Source organism: Chlamydotis macqueenii, chromosome 6 (assembly GCF_036417535.1).
Source record: "Chlamydotis macqueenii isolate bChlMac1 chromosome 6, bChlMac1.mat, whole genome shotgun sequence".
NCBI classification, from domain to species: domain Eukaryota; kingdom Metazoa; phylum Chordata; class Aves; order Otidiformes; family Otididae; genus Chlamydotis; species Chlamydotis macqueenii.
The window spans coordinates 44,108,359-44,131,165 of NC_141561.1; the positions used below are offsets into that span (position 1 = coordinate 44,108,359).

General features: G+C 56.8%; 1 protein-coding gene across 1 annotated transcript in view; it reads left to right on the forward strand.

The window, feature by feature from the left end:
- The window catches only part of LOC147600349 (axonemal central pair apparatus protein HYDIN-like), a 39,670-nt gene extending 17,771 nt beyond the window's left edge, over positions 1-21,899 (forward strand). Inside the window, exons 17-41 of the mRNA XM_086751239.1 lie at positions 512-751; positions 1,030-1,198; positions 1,741-1,926; positions 2,766-2,942; positions 3,580-3,756; positions 4,930-5,123; positions 5,861-6,013; positions 6,313-6,496; positions 6,954-7,095; positions 8,358-8,508; positions 9,271-9,684; positions 9,817-10,044; positions 10,527-10,739; positions 11,012-11,214; positions 11,392-11,574; positions 11,821-11,940; positions 12,313-12,472; positions 12,578-12,754; positions 12,882-13,076; positions 14,004-14,111; positions 14,450-15,031; positions 19,591-19,656; positions 20,231-20,894; positions 20,995-21,643; positions 21,755-21,899. Of these exons, the coding sequence (XP_086607365.1) occupies positions 512-751; positions 1,030-1,198; positions 1,741-1,926; positions 2,766-2,942; positions 3,580-3,756; positions 4,930-5,123; positions 5,861-6,013; positions 6,313-6,496; positions 6,954-7,095; positions 8,358-8,508; positions 9,271-9,684; positions 9,817-10,044; positions 10,527-10,739; positions 11,012-11,214; positions 11,392-11,574; positions 11,821-11,940; positions 12,313-12,472; positions 12,578-12,754; positions 12,882-13,076; positions 14,004-14,111; positions 14,450-15,031; positions 19,591-19,656; positions 20,231-20,894; positions 20,995-21,643; positions 21,755-21,899 (5,880 nt within the window). The remainder of the gene's footprint in view (positions 1-511; positions 752-1,029; positions 1,199-1,740; positions 1,927-2,765; positions 2,943-3,579; positions 3,757-4,929; positions 5,124-5,860; positions 6,014-6,312; positions 6,497-6,953; positions 7,096-8,357; positions 8,509-9,270; positions 9,685-9,816; positions 10,045-10,526; positions 10,740-11,011; positions 11,215-11,391; positions 11,575-11,820; positions 11,941-12,312; positions 12,473-12,577; positions 12,755-12,881; positions 13,077-14,003; positions 14,112-14,449; positions 15,032-19,590; positions 19,657-20,230; positions 20,895-20,994; positions 21,644-21,754) is intronic.
- The last annotated feature ends 908 nt before the right edge of the window (positions 21,900-22,807 follow it).

The following is a 22,807-nucleotide window of genomic DNA, read 5'->3' on the forward strand; positions in this document are numbered from 1 at the left end:
GAGGAGGAGATGAGGTCTACCTCCACATGGAGCTTTCTGCAAGCCCCGTCCCCACTGTGCCTCGGTTTCCCTTGCAGCACAGCCTTCTGAGAGGGGCTTTGAAATCCCCATGGGGAGCTTGCACAGCGAGCATCAGGGCACTGCAGTGTGGCTACCTGTGGGTGCATGATGGGGAACTCTGCCTCTTTCCCATCATCTTCCCCCTTGCCAGGACGTATTTGCAGGCTGCATTGCCCTGGTGCAGAGCACGTGGCGTGCTCACAGGGGATAACGCTGGAAGGGCCCATCGAGGCTAATCCCGCTGCTGGTACCAGCAGACAAAACAGCCGCCAGACACCCTCCTGGGCACGGCAGGACAGTCACCTGCAGTGCTGTGCTGCCAGCAGTCCCCATGGCCCTGGCCCAGCCTGTCTGCATGTTCCCAGGCAGTCTGACCTTGGGGAAGGCTTGAATGGGAGGCCCTGTCACCTGGGGCTTCATGGAGGAGCTTTCTGTGCTTCTCTCTTTGCAGAAATCCTACAGAAGCAAGGTGAAGATTAACATTTGCCAGAGCAGCCAGCAGCTCGAGCTGCAGATGTCGGGGCATGGGCTGCAGCCACAGCTGGAGTTCAGCCCCTCGGTGCTGGAGCTGGGACCATCGCTGCCGTGCAGCCGCGGGGCAGAGGGGACAGTGGTGGTGAAGAACCCGTGCGATTTCCCCATCGAGTTTTACTCCCTGGAGTTCGACCAGCAGTACCTTGCTGAGGAGCAGGTGAGAGGGAAGGTCTGGTCCCATGCGCACACTCCCGTCGCTTCCTAGCGCTCCAGCCTTCCCAGGCTCGTGCCAGGGAGGTGGAGGCAGTCCCCAGGGCAAAGCCTGGTGGCATTTCAGGGTTGGCCACCTCTGCTGGCAGGTGTGTAGGGGCTTGGATAGTCCGTGCCGTTGGGAGGAAGGAATGAGGGAGAAGATGGGTTGGCTGGGGAGTCTATTCGTGTGATGAAGGTCAAGAATCACATCCCACCTACGTTTTTTTTTCCCTATGCACACAGATCCTGCGGACACTGAAGGATTACGATTGCCACAACACCTTGTTGCTGCCACCACGTGCCCCGGGTGAGAAGCTGCCCCCAGAGGTGCTGGAGTACTATGAGGACCAGAAGAGGCTGGAAGAGGAGCAGGCACAGTCCAGGACTGGGGAAGCAGCAGGCCAGGACAACGGTGAGGGATTGGCATTGGCTCTCCTGAGTGTGGCCACAGCAGGGAGCTCAGCCCACACACCCTGAGCTCCCCATGACCTCGTTGTCCATGGAAAGCCCATGCTTTTAGCAGCTTCCCATTCCCTAGCTTGGTGGAGGAATTTCCAGGTGGAAATCTGTGGCTTGTAACACGCATCCTCTGCCAGCCCTGAGTGCAGCCAAAGCAAGCTCGTATCTGCCTGCCGTGGACTGGGGCAGTAGTCAGGATGTCCCCTTGTGTCCCTCATCCACAAAGAGTAGGATGGGATGAGTTCTTCAGACAGTCGGACCAGGTCTAATACCACTGGCTATGTCCGATTTGTTTCTTCCCAGCAACAAAAGCACAAGCTCAAAATTCCCCTGAGGGCAGCCAGAGCCTGGACAGACTTCCCTGTGCCTTGGGAGTCTCCCTCCTTGGGCAATTTTGTGTCTTTTGCATGTGGCTGTGCAAAGTGTCAAATGGCAAAGAGCAGATGCCTGAGCATGTTCACTCTCTTCTTCCCTCCCTGTGTCCTTCCTGCTGAGCAAACTTTGAAAGTGTCCGGTCTCTGTCAGCTCAAGGAGGGAAGCACTCTGCTGGGATCATTCACACCATCTCATCCCACAGCTCGGTCGTTCCCTCCTCCATTTTTGGTGAAAGCCAGTCCAACAAGGTGGACTCTAAAGCTGAATGTGGAGAAGAGGAGGAGGAAGGCGTTGAGAAAAGATGCGGGACAGATAACAACCCTAAGCTCGTCACCTGGTTTATGTCCGTTGTGGCAAAGGGGTCTCAGTGGAGGACTTGAGTGTCAGCTCCATCACTTCCCTGCAGCCTGGGGCCACCTTCACTCCTGTAGGCCCGGAATGCGCTCTTCTCTGGGAAGTCTGCAGGATCCCGGGAGGAGTCTGGGGCAGGGACAAGGGAGAGGCCAGGGAGGTTTTCCCCAGCTTTGCCACATGAGCATGTTTGCCCCCAGGAGCTGCTGGGATCAGGATGATGCTGTTCCCTTTGCTAGGCAGGGCAGGGCAGGGCGCTCGCTGTCCTACGTGGCATTGCAAGCTGAGTTGTCTTTTGGTGACCTCCTGAGGTCAAAGGTGGGAACTCGTTGTAAATGCTGTTCTGGTGAATTCAGAGCCCGGCCAGATGTCCTGCTAGTAATATTCCTCAAGCATCCGGCTTTTGGATAATGGCTTGATCCTCAGCTTGCGATCTGCCTTGGGACTGAGTAAGATGCCTGGTTCTGCCTGTGTCCCCTTACTCAGCAGGACCTGAGACCAATCTCCCATGACGACAGTTCATGAAAGATTTGGCCCAGGCCTTTCAGGCATTGCTGGCTGCTTGCTTTGTTCTCTTTCTGCCACCCCATTCTGCCACCCCATTTCCTGTACCCTGAAGAGGCACCTTCACCAGCATCTAGGGCAGACCCTGATCTGCACAAGTCTAAAGGAAGGGCATGGTGAGATCTTGGGTGTGACGTTGGTTTCAGCAGTCTCCTCTCCCAGGACCTGAGGGGATGGGAGGATGATCAGGATGACAGGTAGGCAGGAGACCGACTTTTCTACCTGCTTCTGCACAGGAGAGCATCAGCAAAGCACCGCCAGCAGCAAGGAGGCAGCGGGAGAACTGGACAACAGCCCTGTCACTAAGGCCATTGCCCGCCACCTTGGCATCGATCTCTCTGCAGAAGGGCGCGCAGCCCGAAACCGGAGAGGGATCGTCGTCATCGTCCATGGGGCACCCCTGACAGGTACGTGAGCGGCAGGCCGTGGCTGCCAGGATGGGGGGCAGCAGGAGAGACATATATCTCCTGGTGGACCACGGTGCTTGGTTGACCAAGTGAAGTGAAGCAAGGTGAGCCACAGCTCTGCTGGTACATGAAGCAGCCTCAGGCCTTCGCCTAGCTGATGCAGGTGGTGTGGCTCATCTTGTGTCCCTGCTAGGAGCTGGGCTCTCATTCCCGCAAGCAGTGTGGCCATGTTCCTGTTGCTTTGTGGGACCACATTGCCTCGGGTCCATGTTGCCTCGTGGGAGCAGTCCCTAGCCCACACTGACCCTCAAAGTGTGCCCAGAGGTTGCCTGAGACAGCAGCGAGCAACACAGGCTAGCGAATAATAGTCTGAGTGGTGGTGGGACAGGGCTGGAAGCAGTGTTCTGGCCCAGGGTTGAGGTCACCACAAGGGACAAAGTCCTCAGCTGAAGATGAGGTGGAGATGATCCACATTTCTAACCATGCTCAGGCTGCCTCCCTCATGGTCTCTCCTTAAGGGGCACGTGCTTTCCCCCTGCCCTTGAAAATGTGAAATACTTTTTGGGGCATTTCCAGAGCCTGTCCCTGACAATGCCTCATGTGCAAGTGTCACCAAGCAGTCTTCCTCTCTCTCAAGGCAAGACCACGGCAGCGGTCGCGCTGTCCAAATACTATGGCGCTGCCTGCTTGTCCATCGATGCCGTGGTGGAGGAAGCCATCTCGAAGAGGAGCAGCTCAGCAGGGCTGTGTGCCCAGGAGCTGTGCATCAGGGCTGCCATCGAGCAGAAGAGCCGCAAGGAGACAGAGCGTGCGGGTAAGGAGAAACGCTGGACCCCCAGCAGCGCTTCAGAAACCCACCATGACCATCCACCTCCCTTGCTCCAGAGAAGCAGCTTGACAGCCCTTGGGTCTCTTGGGGAACATGGCTGCAGCGTGTAGAAATGCAAAGCCGTTTCTTCAAAGATCTCTGGGTATTAAAAAAATTCTCCATTTTCCGGGATCCGGCAGGGGCACTTTTCCTGCTCCTGAGCTTCTTGGCACGGGTTCCTTTTTCTAGGAGCAGTGAAGCACACTTGTTTGTGTCTTACTGAGAGTTCTCCTGTTTCCTCAAAGCTGAATCCAGCTTGCTCCTCAGGGCCGTCAGGCAGAACTGCTGCCCACTTTAAGAAGGAAAAAGGTCTCTAAAGTGACTCATGAAGCATTAGACGACTGACTTTGAGTGTGGCTTCACAAAGATGAGAGGAAGGGAAGGATCACCTTCTGGGGCAGTTTCAGATGAGAGAGATGCTGCAGATGAGCTCTTTTCTCCAGAGATGTTCCTATACAGGCTGTCAGGTTAGGCAGCTGGTGCCAGTTGTGCTGTTCTCCGTTGTGAGACCGGAGACTTTAAGGAAACTTTATTGGGCAGCTGGTGCCCCAAGCTCTGCAGGGTGAGGCCAGACCCTGTCTGTGGTGGGGGCAGTTTTGCGTTGCTCAGCTTTGAACTTGGCTGGGTTGGGAGCTGGTGGAAGGAAGAAGGGCCTGGGTCCCCGGTGGGGTTATCCCATGTGGAGGATTTAGCTCCAGCAGAGATGGGTGATGCAGCTGGGGCAGGGCTGCGTGTTACGGTCTCTATCTGAGAATGTAGGATGGGGGCAAGGTACAGAAACAATAGTCCTGGAGGACAAATCCTTGGCTTGACCCATAGGGGGAGTGACTGTGGAAAAGGTGTTACTTGTGTGCACGTTTGTTGGGACGGACACAGGGCTGTGAATTAAAAGCTCTCTAGCTTTCCAGTCTAGTTTCAGGTGGTGTGCTTTCTCGTGCTAATAAGAGAAGCAGGGAGGGAGCTGCTTCTGGGAGCAGTGCTGCCAGTGCCAGGCAGGCTGGGGGACAAGTGCTGTGTCCCTACCAGGGCACAAGGCTGTGCTCATGGAGGTGCGAGGTGCCTGCTTGCTCCCCACAGCGCCCGTCGCCAGCCCCACTGAGCCGTTTGTCCCCTCCACAGGTCAAAACGCAGATGCCTCCCGCCGCCGGCAGTTCCGGGCCCATGGCAAGCGCAGCCCAGACAGGAGCCAGTCGCCCTCTGCCAACAAAGTCAGCCTGCAGTCTGTCGGTTCCCAAAGCTCTGCAGCGGCCAAGACAAAGAAAAAGGAGCGCCTGTCCCAGAAACAGCATGTAATGGACCTGACAGGCTCCCGGGTGAAGCGTGATCGGCACAGCTTAGTGCATGGCACCTTTCTGTTGCCTTTGAGAATCATAGAATCTTAGAGGGGTTTGGGCGGGAGGGGACCTTTAAAGGCCACCCAGCCCAACCCCCTGCAGGGAGCAGGGACATCTCCAACCACATCAGGTTGCTCAGAGCCCCGTCCAACCTGGCCTTGAATGATTCCAGGGATGGGGCATCCACCACCTCTCTGGACAACCTGTTCCGATGTTCCAGTGCTCTCATCATGAAAAATGTCTTCCTTCTGTCTAGTTTGAATGTCCCCTCTTTGAGTGTAAAACCGTTACGTGTTTTCCTGTCGCTACAGGCCTTGTTAAAAGTGCAGGGGCTGCTTACCGTGGCGGGGCTCTGTGTCACCCAGAGCCTGGTGTGGGGAACGGTAGTGCAGAGAGGCAGCTGGGCAGGTTGGGGATGGCGTGGGGTGGGAACAAAAACCTGTGTTCTGCCAGAAAAACTCGAGTGAGTCCTATGGTTTGTTGGCAAAGTGGCTGCAGGTGGTGAGCAAAGCTGTGGGACGCTGTGCCAGGGGCTTGCAAGCTTGGGTCTCTTGTGGCCAAGGGATGTGACCCCCAGGGTTGTCCCCTGGAGCTGCTGGCCTGCCCTTTGGGTCTATTGTCTTGCGAGCGAGAGACCTGAGCTGCAAGCCCAGCAGCTGGAAATGTTCAGGGGGTTCCAAGGTGGTTTATTTCTCTCGTGGTGTTCAATGTTGCAGGGCTCATTGAGTTCTGAGCTCAGCTCAGCCCTTCCCTGCGTTCCTGCGCAGCGATGGCTGAGCATCAGTGACAGCGCAGCGGGAGAGCTGGGCTTGATGAGCTGCGTGCTGCCTGAGGACTTGCTGGTGGCCATCCTCTCGGAAAGGCTGCAGGTACGTGGGGTGGGGGCAAATGATACGTTCCTGCTACAGAGAGACAGGCGGTGAGGTACAGTTTGCAGAGGAGGGGATCTGTATCTGCTGTTGGAGAAGTCCTGGGCTGCGTGCAGGCACGCCTGGGTCAAGCTGCAGATGCTAGAAGCCGGCAGAGCGCAGGGAAAGATCAGAGCTTGTCTGAGCCGATGCTCTTGGAACGACGACGCGCTGCCCTTTGCCGTTTGGGCTGACTGAGTAGCTGAGAGCCCAACGCGTGCCATCGCTGACTTTCTCTTCCTTTGCCACTTGATTCACAGCTGAGCGACTGCTTCCAGGGAGTGGTGTTTGATGGCCTGGAGACCTGCTTTGCATGCAGCACGGCATCTGCGCTCCTCTGCCTGCTCAAAGCTGTGGGAAATCGGCCTCACATCTATTTTGTGAACCTGTTCCGGGATTATGCTTCTTTGAAAGCCAGGGAGACAGCCGCGAAAGAGCAGGAAGGTAAGAATCTTCATCTCCGCGCCTTTCCAATCTTCTCTCAAGCCCTCAACCTTACCCGTGTGTATCTGTGTCACCAGCAGAGCTTGTAAGAAACGGTTTTATGAATCCTTCCGCCTTTTGCCTCAGTGTAGCCAGCACTCAGCTCACAGTTGCTTAAACACAGCAGAGCTGAGGCTGTAAGATTCCCCTTGGTCTCTGCCATTAAAGCTTGGGCACAAGTGCAAGCTGTTGTGGCTCAGTAACTACCCACCCTCCAGCTGTCCACAGCGCTGGTGCACGTGAGCCAGGCAAGGTACAGGCGACAGTTTGGGGGATTCTCTGAACGCTGGAGCAGGGATATGAGCTCCCCAGGATGGCCTGGCAGGATGATAGGCTGGGTCGGGACAGAGCTGTGAATCCTTGCAGCTCCTCCAGAACTTGCAGTGGCTAATGGTTTCACCTCTGGTCTGTGCTGAAGAACGGGAGCGGGAAGAAGCTGCCAGGAGGGAGGAAGCACGTCTCTGGGAGATGGATGAGGAGGAGTACGATGCCCTCATGGAGGAAGAGAAAACTCAATTTAATCAGAGGCTCCTACAAGCCCGGCGTGAGAGGAGGAGGAGGTCTGTAAGCCTTCCATGGACAACTCCCCAGGATAGTGTCCCTCAGGGCCTTCCCTGCTCCAGAGACCTTGGTTGAGCTAAGAGGGCTTTCAGAGCAAACGCCAAAAGTGTCTATTCCAAGCCGCACAAGGATGGCCAGTTCCACCTCCCTGGCTCCCGACAGGGGAGGGACTTTGCGCTGGGAGAGAAGAGAACATCTTCTCTCCGATTCAGCAGTGAGCCCTCTGGCGTAGACGCTGGCTGCAGGCAGCTGGGCTCTGTGCTTGCCTTGCCAGTGCACCCACAAGTGTCTCTGAGTTAATGCTGTGGATGGCCATCTTCTTCATCCCCCTTCCTCACCAAACCAGAGGGGCTGTGGTGTGGGCTGGTGTGAGGTGCAGCTGTGCTGCCTTGGTGTAGAGAGCAGTCCTGCTGTAGGTGAAGCCCGTGCAACGCTGATCTCCCAGGGTTTTCCTGACTGAGCGCCGCCAGCCATAGAAGCTGGTGTCTCTTCGGCTCCCCTTCGCCTGCAGCAGCAGGGGCGCCTGGGAGAAGCTGTGATCCAGCAAAGCAGCCCTGTCCAGGAGGATGCACAGGGGAAGTGTCAAACTGGGAGGGGGACCTGCTTCAAGTGAGCATGCGTTTCAGCTTTTCTGTCAGCACAGGCCCCAGTTTGTTGCTCTGGGAGGAGATGGCTAGGGCTGCTTCCAATCTTGATTTCCAGGAGAGACGGCACAAGTTTCCCGTGGTGACGGCTGGGTTCCAGCAGGAAGCCTGGTTGATGAGAGCCTGTTTTGCAGGAGGGGAGTTACCTTTGCTTTCTGACTGATGTGAGTGTCCTCAGTAAGGAGCAGGCTATGCCCAGGGAGAAGGGCTGGATAAGCCTCGTAGGTGTTGGCGCAGGGATAAGGAGGCGTTAGTGATTTGTGAGCTGGTTGAAACTGGGAGAGCAAGAGAGGGCTTCTGGCATCAGTGCGCAGAGATGGTGGATCCGTCCTTGGCAGTGTGCTGGAGGGGTCCAGGTGGACCTGATTGGAGAAGCAGCACAATTTAGACTTTAGGACAGCAAAGCCTAGATTTGGCTGGCCCTGGAGGACCCCTCTCACCTTGCCGCCCTTTGGATGTTCCCAGGCTCCCCAGGTTGAGGGAAGTCCATGGCGATGGCCTAAGAGTTCTGTCTGGCCTCAGGGTCAATGAATGGCGTGCAGGGCCAGCTGGGATTGCAGCGAGCCCACATTTCTGGTGGTGACTCACAGGGCTGTTTTCTGTTTGGCTTCCTGAAGGGCGATGGAGCAGCCTGACGAAAAGCACCGTCAGGAGCTGGAACCCCTGAAGGAGGAACAAGAGCTGGAGAATTCCAAGAGGAGTAGGAGCGAGCTTGGAAAAGACCAAGTTAATGCTTCAGGGAAGAAAATGCAGCCTGGAGTCAGACAGGTGGGTGGCTGTGTTTGTAGAGATGAGTAAAAGCCCTGGGGAGCTTCTTCCCACGGAGCTGTGCCATTCCCCGAGAAGCCAGCAGCCACACGCGGCGCTGGGCCCAGGAATGGGCCTGAGTGAGTAACACGTGGGGTTGTGCTGGGAAACAAGAGCCGGTGTTTGCTCATGCTGCTGCTTGGCCAGGGATGTTTTCCCATGGGTTTGCTGGGGAGCTGCATTTGTGGGATCATGCTGCCTTTGAGTCTTGGCTTCACATAACTCCAGACATTCACTGTGAAGCCCTAGATAGTTTTAGTCCAGCATTTCTCCCCACTCTGCACATGACTTACACCTCTGGGCCATGATCCGTCTGGGATGGGGTGTCTTTTGCTACATGCCTGGCAGGAGATCCCGCCCGGCCTTAGGTATTCAACCAGACTTCCTCAAGTGTCAGCCAGGCACAGGGACGCTCAGCACACCAGAATGGAGCCCAGAGGACTGCACAGGAGTACGGAGGTGTTTTAATTTCCCGCTTTGGTTCGGAGAAGCTTTTCTACTTTTCATCTGGTGGGCAGGACTCCCCATCAGTCTGGCACTGGGGAGTTTGGTTTCAGTTGAGCTACCCTGGGTACCAGCTGTGTTCTGGATTGGGATTTGTGGAGCACCCAGCACAGGTCTCAGGCGAGGCTTGGGGTGCTGTTGCAAAGATCATCACTGCCCTGCAGCATCTGAGTTGGTGCTTTGAAATGCTCACTGCTTTTTCCTGCTCCTCCTGCCCAGAACACGAACGCATCCGCCAGCAACACCAGCATTTCCACCAGCAACCAGTTGGATGCCACCAAAGGGGTAGACAAGAGAGGATCTGTAAAGAAGCACTCAGGCACTGTTGGGAGTGACAAGGAAGAGAAGAGAAAGCAGAGCAAGGTTTCCCTGATGGATGCCTGCCCAGCCGTGCGTGTGCAACACTCAGACGCAGAACAGGGGGCTCTGAGTGACAGCGAGAACTTGGCCCTGAGGTTTAAGATCTATGAGGCATCGCAGAAGTATGTGGCGCATATCTTGTCATTCTGGGACAGGGTTCAGGGTATCCTGCTGTCCCCTCTGAACCAAGCGGAGGTGCGGCACAAAGCAGAAGCCCGGCGCCAGCCTGCCTTGAGCCACAGGAGCCAGCAAAACAGAGGGAAAGAGCATCAGGTGACACTGGAAAAGGAGTGCAGGAAGAAAGAGCGCCTGGAGGAGTCTGTGAAGAAAGAGCGCATGGAGAAGGAGAGCACCAAGAAAGAGCGCCTGGAGAAAGAGGGTGTGAAGAAAGAGCGCCTGGAGAAGGATTGCTCCAAGAAAGAGCGCGTGGAGAAGAAGCGCACGAAGAAGGAGCGGCTAAAAAATCTGGAGGCTCTTGAGGACTCCGCGTTATCTGAGCTGGAAGGGGAAGGTGCAGAAGGGTCATGCAGAGGCCAGCGTGGCAGGGTGCCCTGCTTGACCATCGAAGCACTGGGCTCAGAAGATGTGACCAGGAAGATCCTGGAGAGCAGCAAGCTGCCAGTGGCAGAGCAGGTAAAGCCCTGTGAAGCTCAGGTGCTGAGCCTGCCATGCTCTGCCCTGGTGCATTGCGTCCCACGGACAAGGGCACAGAGCCTTGTCCAGGCCACTGTTCCACAACGGCTCCGGAGCAGCCCCGTGGCTGGAGAGGTTCTCACCATCCCTCAGACGGGTGCAAAGCGGGAGTGCTCTCTCTTCAAGCATCCTGTCCGTTCAGTTTCCCAGTGTGGAAATCATTCCAGATGGTTCCAGGGCAGGGCAGCTCACGGTCAGTGTTGCCTTCAGCTGAGTCACTCAGAGGAGAGATTTCTCTCTAGGTCTCAGCTGTAGGTCCTGGCACTGCTCTGGAGCCTGCCCACCCCACTGGGCGTAAAAAAGCACTGTACTCCCTATAAATAATAATTTTAAAAACCCCATTGCCAAAAGCTCAGTGCCTTTAAGGAAGTGGGAGGTTGAAGGTGACGGGAGTATAAAGAGAGTTTTCTCTTCTGCTTTAGATCTTGGATGAGCTGGGACTGGGTCCCTCTGGGCCTCCCATTCCCCCTCCTGCTTTGTACTCCGTGATCCGCTACCCGGAGAAGCGAACGGCCCCTGCAGCAGGAGAAGCCCTCCAGCACTTCCAGCTTGTTGTGCCAGAAGGTGCTGTTGCGGAAGGAGAACAGGCGGCGACTGTAAGTGTCGTGGATGCCCCCGCTGTGCCCGCAGTGAAGGTTTCAGGGCAGGGGCCAGGCTGCATGGGGGCACGGGGGGCAGGCGAGATGGAAAAGAATCACTGTGGAAGGGCGGTCAAATCATGACGGGGCCACGTGTCTGCAGGCATCCCTTCTGTCTGTCCAAAAGAGACAGCTGTGCTGTCTCTCTGCTGAGAAATAGGATGGTTCTTTATCATGAGAGAAAAGAGCCACAGCTTTCTTTCCAGGGTGGGATGTCTCCAGGCAGGTCTGACCTCTCTCTCTCTTCTCTCTCTCCCCTTGCTGTTAAGACCTCCAAGAAACAGGTCACTCCAACAAGGGGGCGGTCGAGGAAGGAGAAAGCTGTGGGTAGCCCGAAGACTCTGAGGAAGAAGCGCAGCTCCAGCCGGGGCAGCAGAGATCTCCAGAGGCCGGACACAGGAGCACCCACATGTCCTCCCAGGTTGGACCAAAGTGATGTGGACACGGTTCCATCCCCAGGGAGACCTGTCAGGCGAGCTGTGAGGCAGGAGGTGACCCCTCTGCTTCGCAGCCATCTCGCCAGACAAGGTCCCTCATCTCCAGCTCTGCAGGCACCCTCGGCCGGTGCCTCCATGGCATGGCAAGTCCACAACCCTCCGTTCCTCATTTGCTTCTTCCCAGTGTTTGAAATCTCCTTTTTAATTGCCAGGCTGAGCAGCTGTCGGTGGATAGTGCCTGCCCACGGTGAGGTGCAACTGAAGGTCCACTTCAGCTCCACGGAACTGGGCCAGTTTGAGCAGACGCTGCATTTTGAGATCCTGGGGACAAAGCGTCTGTACCAGCTGCCCTGCAGGGGCACCTGCCTGTATCCCGCCATCAGCCAGGACCCGCGGTAAGGCTGGCGCGTGGGAGCCCTCACGCATGGCTCCCCCTGAACTCAGAGCCAGGGCTGCCCCTTGTACCCCTGTGACCTTCTGGCTTGGGCACAGCGTGCTGCCTGAGCAGCCCAGCATCTTCCCGTGCTTGGAGCTGGGAACCAGTCCTGGTACCTCAGCCACCCAGAAGGGTTATGGCTTTCTGACCAGGTTTCCTACCTAGGAGCATCTCACAGCTCCTCATTCCCTGTTTCTCTCCCCAGGCTGGTGTTTCCCCACCAGAGGGAGAGCAAGGAGGATGAGGACATCATCTTCAAGAAGTATGTCATGGACACGGGTGTTTTCCACTTTGGACCGCTGCTGTGTGGGAAGCCAAGAGACGGGTACGTGCTCCCAGCCCTGAGTTAGCAGCTGATGCTCACACAGAAGGTGGAAGAAGCCATGTGCCTGGCATACTGTTATTTTTCCAGGTGCCTTTCCACTTAGATTTTGTAAAACGCTCTTTGAGTGCGTGACTGCATCGTCACACCTCTGGCATGGAGGCACCAAGTATAGGGGCAGACATCAAAGCAACGCAAGGATGAACCCATATTCCGTGCAATGTGCCCCAAAGTGATCCTTTTTCTTAGCCTGCTCGTGGGAACATGGTCTTCCAGTGCAGCCTGCCGCTGCCCGGACACGGTGCTTTCCTCAAGATGTGATCAAGGCTGTGGTCCTGGCATCTCCTCTGCAGCCTTTTCCCCTTTTGTGGACAGGTACAAGGAGCTGCGCTATCCCAGCAACTGCGAGAAGATAACCATCCTGAACGTCAGCCCCTTGGAAGCAGAGGTGCATTTCTCCTTTGAGCGCGATCTCCAGGAGAGCACGTTCCTTTTAGAGCCTCCCAGCATGAGGCTGCAACCGAACGAGAAGCAGGTAGGAGACAGGCAGGTAGGACAGGCAGCGGTGGCAGTGCCCAGGAGCTGTTTCTCTTGCTGACTGAATGCTCTTGTGTGTTTGTTCTTGTGGGGACGGGGCTAGGAGCTGAGCGTTTGGGCGTACCCCACTTCAGCCGGCCTGGTGGAAGACAAGCTCATCTGCTGCGTTCAGGGGAACCCAGAGCCGGTGGTCTTCCGCCTGTGCTGCCAGGGGGTGCAGGTGGAGCTGGGGGTCAGCCCCAAGGAGCTGTCGTTCAACACGCTGCTTCTGCCCAGGTCAGTCACCCCACAGCCCCTCGCCGGGGACGAGAGCTGTCAGCCAGGGCTGCTCCAAGTTCCATTCAACTGCAAGACTAACATGCCCATCAAGCAGCTGGTGCTGAGTGTCTCTTTTTGTCTGCAGGAAGGACAATGAGACCCTGGCCCTGCAAAACCGCACACCGCTGCCCGTGGCCTGGCGGCTCATTGGGCTGGAAGACCTGGGCGAGGACTTCTCGGTGTCAGAAGACAGCGGCATCGTGGGTCCCCACACGGAGTTTGCTGTGCAGCTGCATTTCAAGGCCACAAAGGCTCTCAGCATTCTGAAGACGATCCAGCTGGAGGTGAGGGGGACTGTGCCCTCCCTGGCAGAGCAGGGCAGAGTGATCAGCCCTGTGCTCTTAGGGATGGAGGCTGCTTGAAGGGTACCCTGCAAAGAGGGCAAAAGGATGAGCTTCCAGAGATTCTTTCCTTCCTGCACTGCTGGGGGGCCGTGCCCTTAGCAGCAAGGGGCTCTTGGGGACGAAGTGACTGCTCGGGTGCCCTGGTAGCTGAGCTCCATGGGGCAAGTATATTGGGAAGTCAGGAAGAGATGGGCCTGACAGGGACAGGGGTGCTACGACCCCAGCTTCTGCTGCCTCCAGCTGGGTTTGCCAGCACACACGCTGCATCCCCGGGCATCCACGTCACCTCAGAAAACCAGCCGCTGCCTCTGCAGGGCTTACGGCTGGGTTATGAGGCTGCGCCCTGAGCCCGCGCTACAACCACCTTGCTGCTGTGCCAGGTTGAACGCTGTCCTTGGGTTGTCCAGACTTTGGCATGCTCGCTGCACCCGTCCTGGCCTCTGTCTGGGGCTCTTGACAGAGAGCGACAAACTCTCGCCCTGGGAGGCTGTTCCCCATGGTTTCGGGGATGCATTTCAGTGAGGACGCTGGGTGATTGAAGAGGAGAGGGTTGGTTGTCGATGCCCCCTGCTCTGGGACACCTCACGCCTGTGGTGGCTTTAAGATCCCTTTGCTTCCCAGGGTGCTTTAGCAGCCACGCGGCTGCTGGCGGAGAGAAGAGTTGGGCTGACAGGGTTTCTTACTGCGGCAGAACCCCGCTGGGTCAGCCCGGGAGATGAACAGGTTAGGAAAGCTTGTGTGCTCACAGCGCTTGTCACGCAGGGGAGGCCATGGGGGAAGCAGCCTGTAGAGACAAGGACTCAGATATTGTCTAGCAAAAGAATGGAGGAGAAGGGGCTAAGCAGTGCTTGTTTCTTGTCACCTCAGGTTTCAGATGCAGAAGACATCTTGGGGGTCGTTCAGACCGAAAACATCAAGATCTCTGCAGAGGCCTGCGAGCCTGCTCTGAGCACCAGCGTTTCTCAAGGTCAGGGGGTGCCCCCGAAACAAAGTAATGCGGGTGCATGGCAGTGCCTTTGCAGATGGGCAACCAAAGCACTTCTCCACTGCTGCCAGAGCTGGGCGCTGAGGTCCCCCAGCGTTTGGGTGCGGGGTTGTCCCTGCTGGGCACGTTTGGGCAGCAGCCCCTATGGCCATTCATCACGAGCACTCCCCAGGGCTGTGGTGTGAGGGGTGGGAGGGTACAGGTGGGTGATGGGCAAGGGAAAGGGACCCCAGCCAGCATGATGGCAGGGGACCAGCGGTTCCTTCCCGAGCTGCTGGCTCTGCTTTGGTGATCAGCCCCTCCACTGTCTCTTCTCTCTCCTCTGCAGAACAACTGGGCCAACTTCCAGTCAGCGAAAACCATCAGCATGGCCCGTGCCAGCCAGAGGAGGTCAGAGAAGAGCATGGAGGTGACCTCCAAGCCCCACCAAGTGTGCAGAGCCAGGGCCGGGCTGCAGCTCTCTATCCGGCTTGGTGGGGAGTCCGGCGTATCCCTCTTCGGCCTCATCCTCCTGCCCAAGGCCCAGGGACCCCTCACCATCAGCATTGCCCGTGCCAGCCAGAGGAGGTCAGAGAAGAGCATGAAGGTGACCTCCAAGCCCCGCCAAGTGTGCAAAGGCAGGACCAAGCTGCAGCTTTTCCCCCAGCTTGGTGGGGAGTCCGGCGTATCCCTCTTCGGCCTCATCCTCCTGCCCAAGGCACAGGGACCCCTCACCATCACAGCCGGCGGCACCACTACCTCCGTCCCCTTCAAAAACCTCTTCCCGCAGCCCCTGGCCTTTCCAGACCCAGTGGAGCACCTGGCCTTCACCATCAGGGGCCCTGAGAGCTGGCGTGCCAGGAAGACCCCCTCCATCACCATCTCCTTGGAGGGCGGCCTGTACGCTGACGAGGCCCCTTTCACCAGCAAGGTGCTGCTCTCCTGCCCGGGGAGGGGCAGGCATCTCCTGGGTCTACCACCTCAGGGGCCTCCCCCCTCCCCAGTGACCTGTGCCCCCTTGGGAGGTCCCTGGACAAAGCTGCCCCTCACCCATAGTCTATTAAAAGAGTTCTCATTGGTGTCTATTCATCTTAATTTAAGCTGGATCCATCAAATTAGTGGTTGTAAAAGTAGAGTATGTTGCAGAGTTGCATTCTAATAGAGAAACAATTTGGGACTTAGCGGCCAGAGATTAATATTGCCCATGTAGAAAATCAGAGCAAAGAAAACCACACCTTGATTTCTGGCAGCTGAGCTGGGTGCGCTGGGATGCAGAATAACACCAAGTCCTTGACTCCCTGGCAGCAAGGGTTGACCGGTAGCAGAAGCCCCAGAGCCCTATTGCTTCCTGTGACCATCCCGAAAAACTGTCTTTTGAGATCTCGTTGATCTATGGTTGCTTTTCAGCATGTTAGTCCTTCATGGTGAAGCGGGGCCAATCCTGGGTGCCTTGCCTTACCGTTCTGGGTGGTATGAAATGGGTTTGTTTGTCAGCACTTGCCCCCTTTTCCCAGTTGAAAACACAGCCTCTCAACATCACTTGTAGCCTTTGCGTGTCGGTCTCTTCAGGGGTTTTTAGCACGTTACTGAGTGAAGACTGAGATCAAATTTCCTTGCCAAAGGCTGGTAATGGTTTTCCCATCTCATTTGTGCAACTATCCCCATGAATGCCGTGCTGATCTCCCGAGTTCCAGTTCTTTGTGCCCTTCAGGCACTGACAGAAGGATCAAACGGAGCCGTTTCTGCCAGCACTGCGCTCAGCCCGCGGCTGTTCAGTGCTCACTCGTTAGGCAAGAGTTTGGATTGCCATCGAGCCCTGTCTTGTGACTCCTGATGGGAGCAGAGCTGGCTTCAGCTCTTAAGAATGAAATTTGCTAACAGAATGAGCCGGTGGCTGTAGACGCTTATACCCAGCAGGACCTTCAGGAGACATTCAAGCGCAGGAACCCTTTCCACCAGCCAGGAGAGGCCAACAGAACACGCAGCTGACGGGGTGTGCCAGCCGTTCCTTGCTAACAGTCCTTTAGAAAAGGCTTTGGGGCACAGCCACCCCAACAAGCAGTTCACCAGTTGTGTGCCGCCTTTCTTGTGCACACGGGTGTGTTCCTGTTTGCGTGTGTGGAAATCCCCAGGATCAAACAGCTTTTGCTGTGCAGCTCATCCAAGTGCGCTTTTGTTTTGAAGGATATCTGTATTTTTCTGAGTAGATGAAGGGATGTTGTTTTGCCTGGCCATTGCATATTTTCATTTGGCCGGCAAATGAGTGCAGGTTTTACATGTTTCTGTTTCTGGGTTTCTGTACCAAACATGGAACAAACGTGTGAGGCAGAGGAGGGAGAAGTCTGGGGAGGTTTGAGAGTTCATTCTCTGGAGCCACGGCTCCCTCGTCTTGCCGTGAGGGTCCGACCTTGGTGAGCGACGGCTACAGGGGCACGGGAACAGCCTGTTCAGCGGGAGTGGTGCTGGGTTCCCACCTTCTTGGACGGTCTTTACCGTTGCTGTTTCCTGGTTCAGAGAGAGACTTCAGTTGCAAACGTGGTCCAAGCCGCGCGTGGGAGGCCTGCACGCAGCTCCCTTGGCCTTGTCACCGTGTGTGACAGTCCAGGTCCCCTTGTGCGGTGGCTGTAAGCTCCTTGAACAGCAAGGGCTTTGTCTGGAGGATCTGCAGTTTCTCCTGGCCGTGACAGCCACTCTGGTAGGACAAGCCTGTCACACACTGGACTTTTATCTGCTAGCCTGTTATTAATCCTTACCCAAACGTTTTCATTCTCAGCGCTTGCCGTCACGGATTGGTATTCTTCAGAAGAAGCTGTGTGCCTTTTTCCTCAGGGTTGGCTCTGCTGCACTGACAAGGGTTCCAGCTGATGGGCTGTGGCTCGGCTTTCTGATCTATCTTGAGACTGCTTGCTAACGAATTTTGATTGCAATTATTCATGCCAAGTGTTTTTTTCATTGCCTTCCTGCTTTGGAAGCGAGCTCCAGATTCGGGAGCTGGGGGAAACCCTTCTGTGTCCTAGAGTGTGGTGGTTTAGCCCAAGTCACCACACAGCTTCTCACTCACCCTCCCCCTGCCCAGTGGGATGGGGGAGAGAAGCTGGGAAGAAAGGAAGACTTGTGGGTTGAGATAAAAACAGTTTACTGAAATACTAAAAACTACAAGGATAACAGAATATAAGGATATTAATATCTACAAAATATACAAAATGGACAGTGTAGGATTTCTCACCACCCGATGTCCGAATGACCAACACAGCCCGTCCCGAGCAGCCATCACGAAAGGACACCGAGCAGCAAGCAAAGGGGGAGAGCAAGCCAGCAAGGGAGAGGGAACGATGCCAGCAAGCAAGAGAGATGGAAAGAAGATGGATGCCAAGGGTGCATGCCAGAATGGAATGCCCGAATGGATGCCCCCTCCCATGGGCAACCCCCCCTTCTATGCTGAGGATGACGTTCATGGCATGGAATACTCTCTTTGGCCAGCTTGGGCCAGTTATTCTGTCTGTCTTCTGCCCAGCTTCCCACATCTGCACGTTAACGAGACTTTAACGAGACTTGGCAAGCCAGACAGTGTCCGTGGTCTCCTTCACAACAGCTCCTATCATCAGAGTGTTTTTGCCAACAGTCTTCACAGATGAAATCCAAAGCACACCAGCTACTGAGACGAAAATTAACTCCATCCCTGCTGAAACCAGGACACAGACGTAGGAGATGACGCAAGAAATACTGCTCAGATACCTGAATTTCCTTCCAGCTGGAAGGTCTTTGTTGGGGAAGTCTTTACACTGCAGGCAGTGTTCAGTGAAGCTGATTTTAGAGATGCTCTAGACTGTCCGCATTGGCTGTTGGTGCAAGGAGTTTGGAAGTCTCATTCAAAGGTCTTTGACATGAGGGCTGGGTTGGAAGGGCCTGTGAGAAGGACTGTCAGGTTGCTTTTGGTGGAAATAGCGTTGCATGTGGTTTTACTGAATGACAGGGAAATGGCAATGCTCAGAATTGTATTCAAACTCACAAACAGTTCTATGAAATGTTTGTGTTCCCAATATAACCGTACAAAAACAGCGCCTAAAACATCGGGAATGGCAGGTTAGAAAGGAAAGGGAAAATGTGGATGTCTGCGTTTTGCTGCTACAGACCTTAAAAACGGACTTCTTCAGTCCTTCCAGTCAACTTAGACACTGCCCGCTGGTGATGATAAACCTTATTTGAATTTGGATAGATCCTAAGATGCTAGCCTGCCTGCCCGTTTTTGAGTGTCCATAGTTGGTGTTGAAAGCCAAGCCAAACCACTGAGCACAAAGCAACTCAGCTCTCTCTCTGCCTGAGCAGGTATTGAGCAAATTCTCTCTTCCCGTGCTGTGCCACGTTCTGTTCTGGTTTTGTTTAGTGAGGGGGGACTACGCTGGCAGCTGCTCTAAGAAGCTTCTAGAAGTTTCCCCCTTGTCCAGAGGACTCGGCCGGGCCTAGGGCGGACCTGCTGCTGGCCAGGGCCTAGCCAATTGGTACCAGAATGTTCCGTGATAACGCCTCTGCGATAACGTATTTAAGAAGGGGAAAAAAAAAAAAAAAAAAAAAAGAGAAGATGTGAAGGAGCTGAGCGGGGGCAGGGAGGCGGAGGCACGAGCCCTGCACCCCTCACCCTCTGGCCTCCCGTCGGGCGGCGTCTGGGCCCGACTCGGCCCGGCCCGGCTGCAAGGAGCGGAGAGGAGATGAGATGGGAATGAGATGTGAAGAGACCCTGAGAGGCGTCTGCCTGCCTGTTGTGAAGGATTTCTGTGAGAGGAACGGCTGCAGGTCAAGGCATGGCCGGGGAGCTGCAGCTAGGGCATGAGACTGTTCCAGCCTGCTAAATAAACGCCTCAGGAGGTCAGGATGGGATTCAGACAGCAAGAAGAGAGTAGGGTCAGTCAGCTCTCCACATCTATATTCTGACGTATTTTATGGAAAACCGGTAAAGGTCAGGGAGATGAGGACAAGAAGGAACGCAGACACTCGCCTGCCCAAAAAAGTAAAAACCAAGGACCGACAACTTCCTCTACTTGTTTGCATGAGGGTCCCAGTTTTAAGCAACCCTGTTACTCTGGCCAGGACAAACAATCCTTCAGGATACACATCCTTGTTAGGTTCAGATATGTTTGCAGCACGAGGTTCTCAGAGGAGCCAGACAATTCATTCTCTGGGTCCAAGAGGGTCCAAGCACTTGCTCTACATTTTTAGGGCTTTCTCTGCACAAGAAGGTCTGTTCTGGGGGCAAGCTGCTTCAGGTCTCTACCAGAAGAGAGACAAGGACAACTCCCAGGTGCCTGAGCCCTTCTCTGGCAGCAGAGACAGGGAACTGCAGCAAGAGCGACTCCAGGGATGCCTGGATCAAGAAAGAATCGGCTGACGATGCCACAGAATTGGAGTTGCTTTGCAGAACAAGCAGAGTGTGGGCGCGCATTCAGATGCACAACTGCAAGAATTCCTCTTGTGATGCCGTACTTTGCGCCCCAGCCTCTCTGCTTGGATGGCACGGGCCAGCTGTCGCATTTTTGTGACAGCTCCCATCGTGTCCGCACAGTACCGGCACCAGTTCCACCACAGCTGTGAACAGCAGTTGCCCCACTGGGGCAGAGAGGGACAGGGTCACAAAACCTCAAAAGTGCCAAAACCAGCCCCATCCCCACTGCCAGGGCAGGAGGGAGCAGCACACAAAGGTGGGCATGGCCAGGCCACGGGTGCTGGCCCCATCCCTTCCCCTTGGACAGAAAATTCACCTCCCCGCAAAAATCACCCTTGGGGTGGGAAATGGTGGGGATGGGAGACTGTTGGAGTAGGAAACCGTGACAGGGCTGAGAAGTCATGGCTGGGTTGGGAATCCATTGTGGGGATGGGAAATGAGCACTGGGGACAGGAAATCATCAGCGGGACAGGAAATCCTTGAGCTGGGGAGTTGCTGTGGTAGGAAAAGTCAAACCCTGGCAAGGCTGGCTGAAGCAGGTGCTGGCGCAGTGTTCGCCATAGGGATGCAGGCTGGTTGTCCCCCAGAAACCTGACTCTGACCAGCTGCCATGGCAGGTACAGCAGCAGGCTCCAGCTCCTCCTGGGGCTCCTGCCCTCCAGGTAACCCCCTGTCGGACCCACCTGCCAACAGCTCACCCCATCGCCCCGCTTTGCTTCCCCCACAGAGAAGCTCCCTCTCCAGCTGTCGATGCCGTCCAAGGTGCCCGGTGCGAGCTTCACGGTTCCGGGCGTGCCGCCGCCGGTCCCCGCCTGTGTGCTGCCCTCTGTTCCAGAGCTGCCGGGGTCCTGTAAGCCTGCCCAGGTCCACCCCGTCACCTACCAGGTGCCACAGGCCAGCGTCTGGCACGGGGTGCCAGGGCCCCTGGGGGCCGCGGGGAAGTTGCAGCAGCTCCCCGAAAGCTGGCAGCTCCCTCCCGTGGTGCAGCTCCCCTCCATGCCTGCTTCCTGTCCCCGTGCCCATGGCTGGGAACAGCAGGTGGTGAGGGGGACACTGGTGTCCCACCAGCCGACGGGGCTGGGGCTGTGGGCTGTGGTGCAGGGGGAGCCCCTCTACCCCACAGGCTCCTGCCCGCTGCATATCGCTGCCTGCCACGGGCCCCCGCCACCCTGCCGCCCTGCAGCTCAGCATTGGGTGCAGGGCCCCCCTGCGCTCCGCACCCTGCCCGGCAGCACCCAGAAGCCATCACAGGCCTCCAGCGAGGACGGGGAGACCACCAAGAACAGCGTCCCTGCCACCAGCCCACGCCAGCCTGTCCTCACTCTGCCCACTGGCAGAACCACAGCAAAGCCCCAGGGTGAGCTTTGCGGGGTGACGGAGCCTGCAGGCGGGTGGCCAAGCCGAGGAAAGCTTGCATCGCCCCGCGGCTGGCTCGGCTGTGTTTGCTTTTCCTGCAGCACTGAGCACGCTGGAAGCTCCGGGCAAGCCTGCTCATGTGCCCGAGAAGGGGCCAGCCGCTCTCACCCAGCCCTTTCTGGAGCAGCCAGCGCACGCCACCAGCAACAACATGCTCAGCCGACCCCACGCTGCGCACCCTGAGGACACTGTCCCCAGTGTCCCCGACAGCCCCAGCTTTGCCGCTTTCCTCCACGAGCTCCCCGACCTCTCCCAGTACGGGGCGGAGGGCGGCTGCCATCAAGAAGGAGTGGTGCTGGCAGGCCTGGGGGACAGCAAGGACACCATCCCTCATGTCCCCGACTTTACCGCCTTCCTCAAGGAGCTCCCCGACCTCTCCAAGTATGTGGCTGAGTGCAGCTGCCCACAGGAGCAAGTGGCACTGGCAGGGCTGGGGAACAGCCAGGGCACCGTCCCTCACGTCCTGCTTTTCCCCAACAGCCTCGCCAGCACTGCTTTCCTTCCTGAGCACCACAACTTCTCGGGGGACGTGGTGGTTGGCGACTGCCCCCAGGACCAAGCTGTTGAGACGCAGCGAGGGGACAGCCAGGACACCGCCTTGACTGCCAATGTCGCCAGCTTGACTGCCGAGGCCCTCGCTGAGCTCCTCGACCTCTCTGAGTACGTGGCGGAGGGCAGCTGCCTCAAGGAGTGAGTGGGGGCAGCGGGGCTGGGGAATGCTGAGGACGCTGTCCCCGATGTTGCCAGTGTCCCCCGCTTGACCACCTCCCTCAACAAGCTCCCCCACCTCTTGGAGTGCAGGGCAGAAGGCGGCTGCAACAAGGAGCAAGTGGTGGCGGCGATGCTGACTGCGGGATACAGGGCCAGGCGGGTGGGAGGTGCCTGCGAGCACCAGGGGGCGGACCTAGGGATCACAGGGTCAGGGGGCGGTCGGGTGTACGAGTAGCGGGGGGTATATAAGGCTTTGTGACGCAGCAGTAAATTGGCATTCAGAGCTAGACACCATGTGTCCGTCTCTTGTGTACCTGCGTAGGGAGTTGCGCAGACGGACGGGCGCCTAAGCCGTGCTGCCGATCGAGAGGTGACAATTGGTGACCCCGACGTGATAAGGCAGGCCTGCATTGGTGAGGGAGGCGCGCAGTAAGGCGTCTCTGTTTCAGCTGCTCGATATGGCTTTGATGGAGCAAGTGGTGAGTATGCTGAAAGGCGTGGGGCAGCAGGTGGAGAGCCCTGTGCATAAGAAGGACCTGGACCCGCTCTTCCGTTGGATGGTGCGGACAGGTATAGCGGCCGCTCCTTCTCACTGTGTGAGTAAGGGGGCCCTCGAACAAACAGCAGAGGAACTATTCCAGAGAGCCTGTGTTGGGAACAAAGAGGCTCTCTCCGGTCTTCTGCCGGCATTAGGCTCCCTCCGGGCCATGCTGGAGAAAGCAAAAGACTGCAGGGGTGCGTGGCAGGCGGCATGTGCTTTGCTGCGGCCTGAGGCTTGGAACCGCCCAGGAATGTCCCTTCCCAACCCTCTAACAAAGGACCAGCAGGAGCCGTGCCCAAAGGGGTTAGTGGGTCCGGGCGCCAGGCACCGCTCCCCAGCACCCACTCGGTTGCAGGACGACCGAGCGAGAAGGCGGGCAATGGACAAGGGTGCGGGGAGGGACAGGGTGGGGGAACAAATTGTGAGAAGGTTTGCATCCCAGCTAAAGTCGTGGAGGGAAAAGAAAATGGCGGCGGGGAAGAAGATGGCGGGAGGGGGGCCGGAGAGCCGTTACTGGAGCCATTTACAGTGCCGCTCCACATGCTCCCCTCTGGCCCTTCAGCGCCGTCTGAGTGTCAGATGTGGGGAAGAGAGGGTGGTGG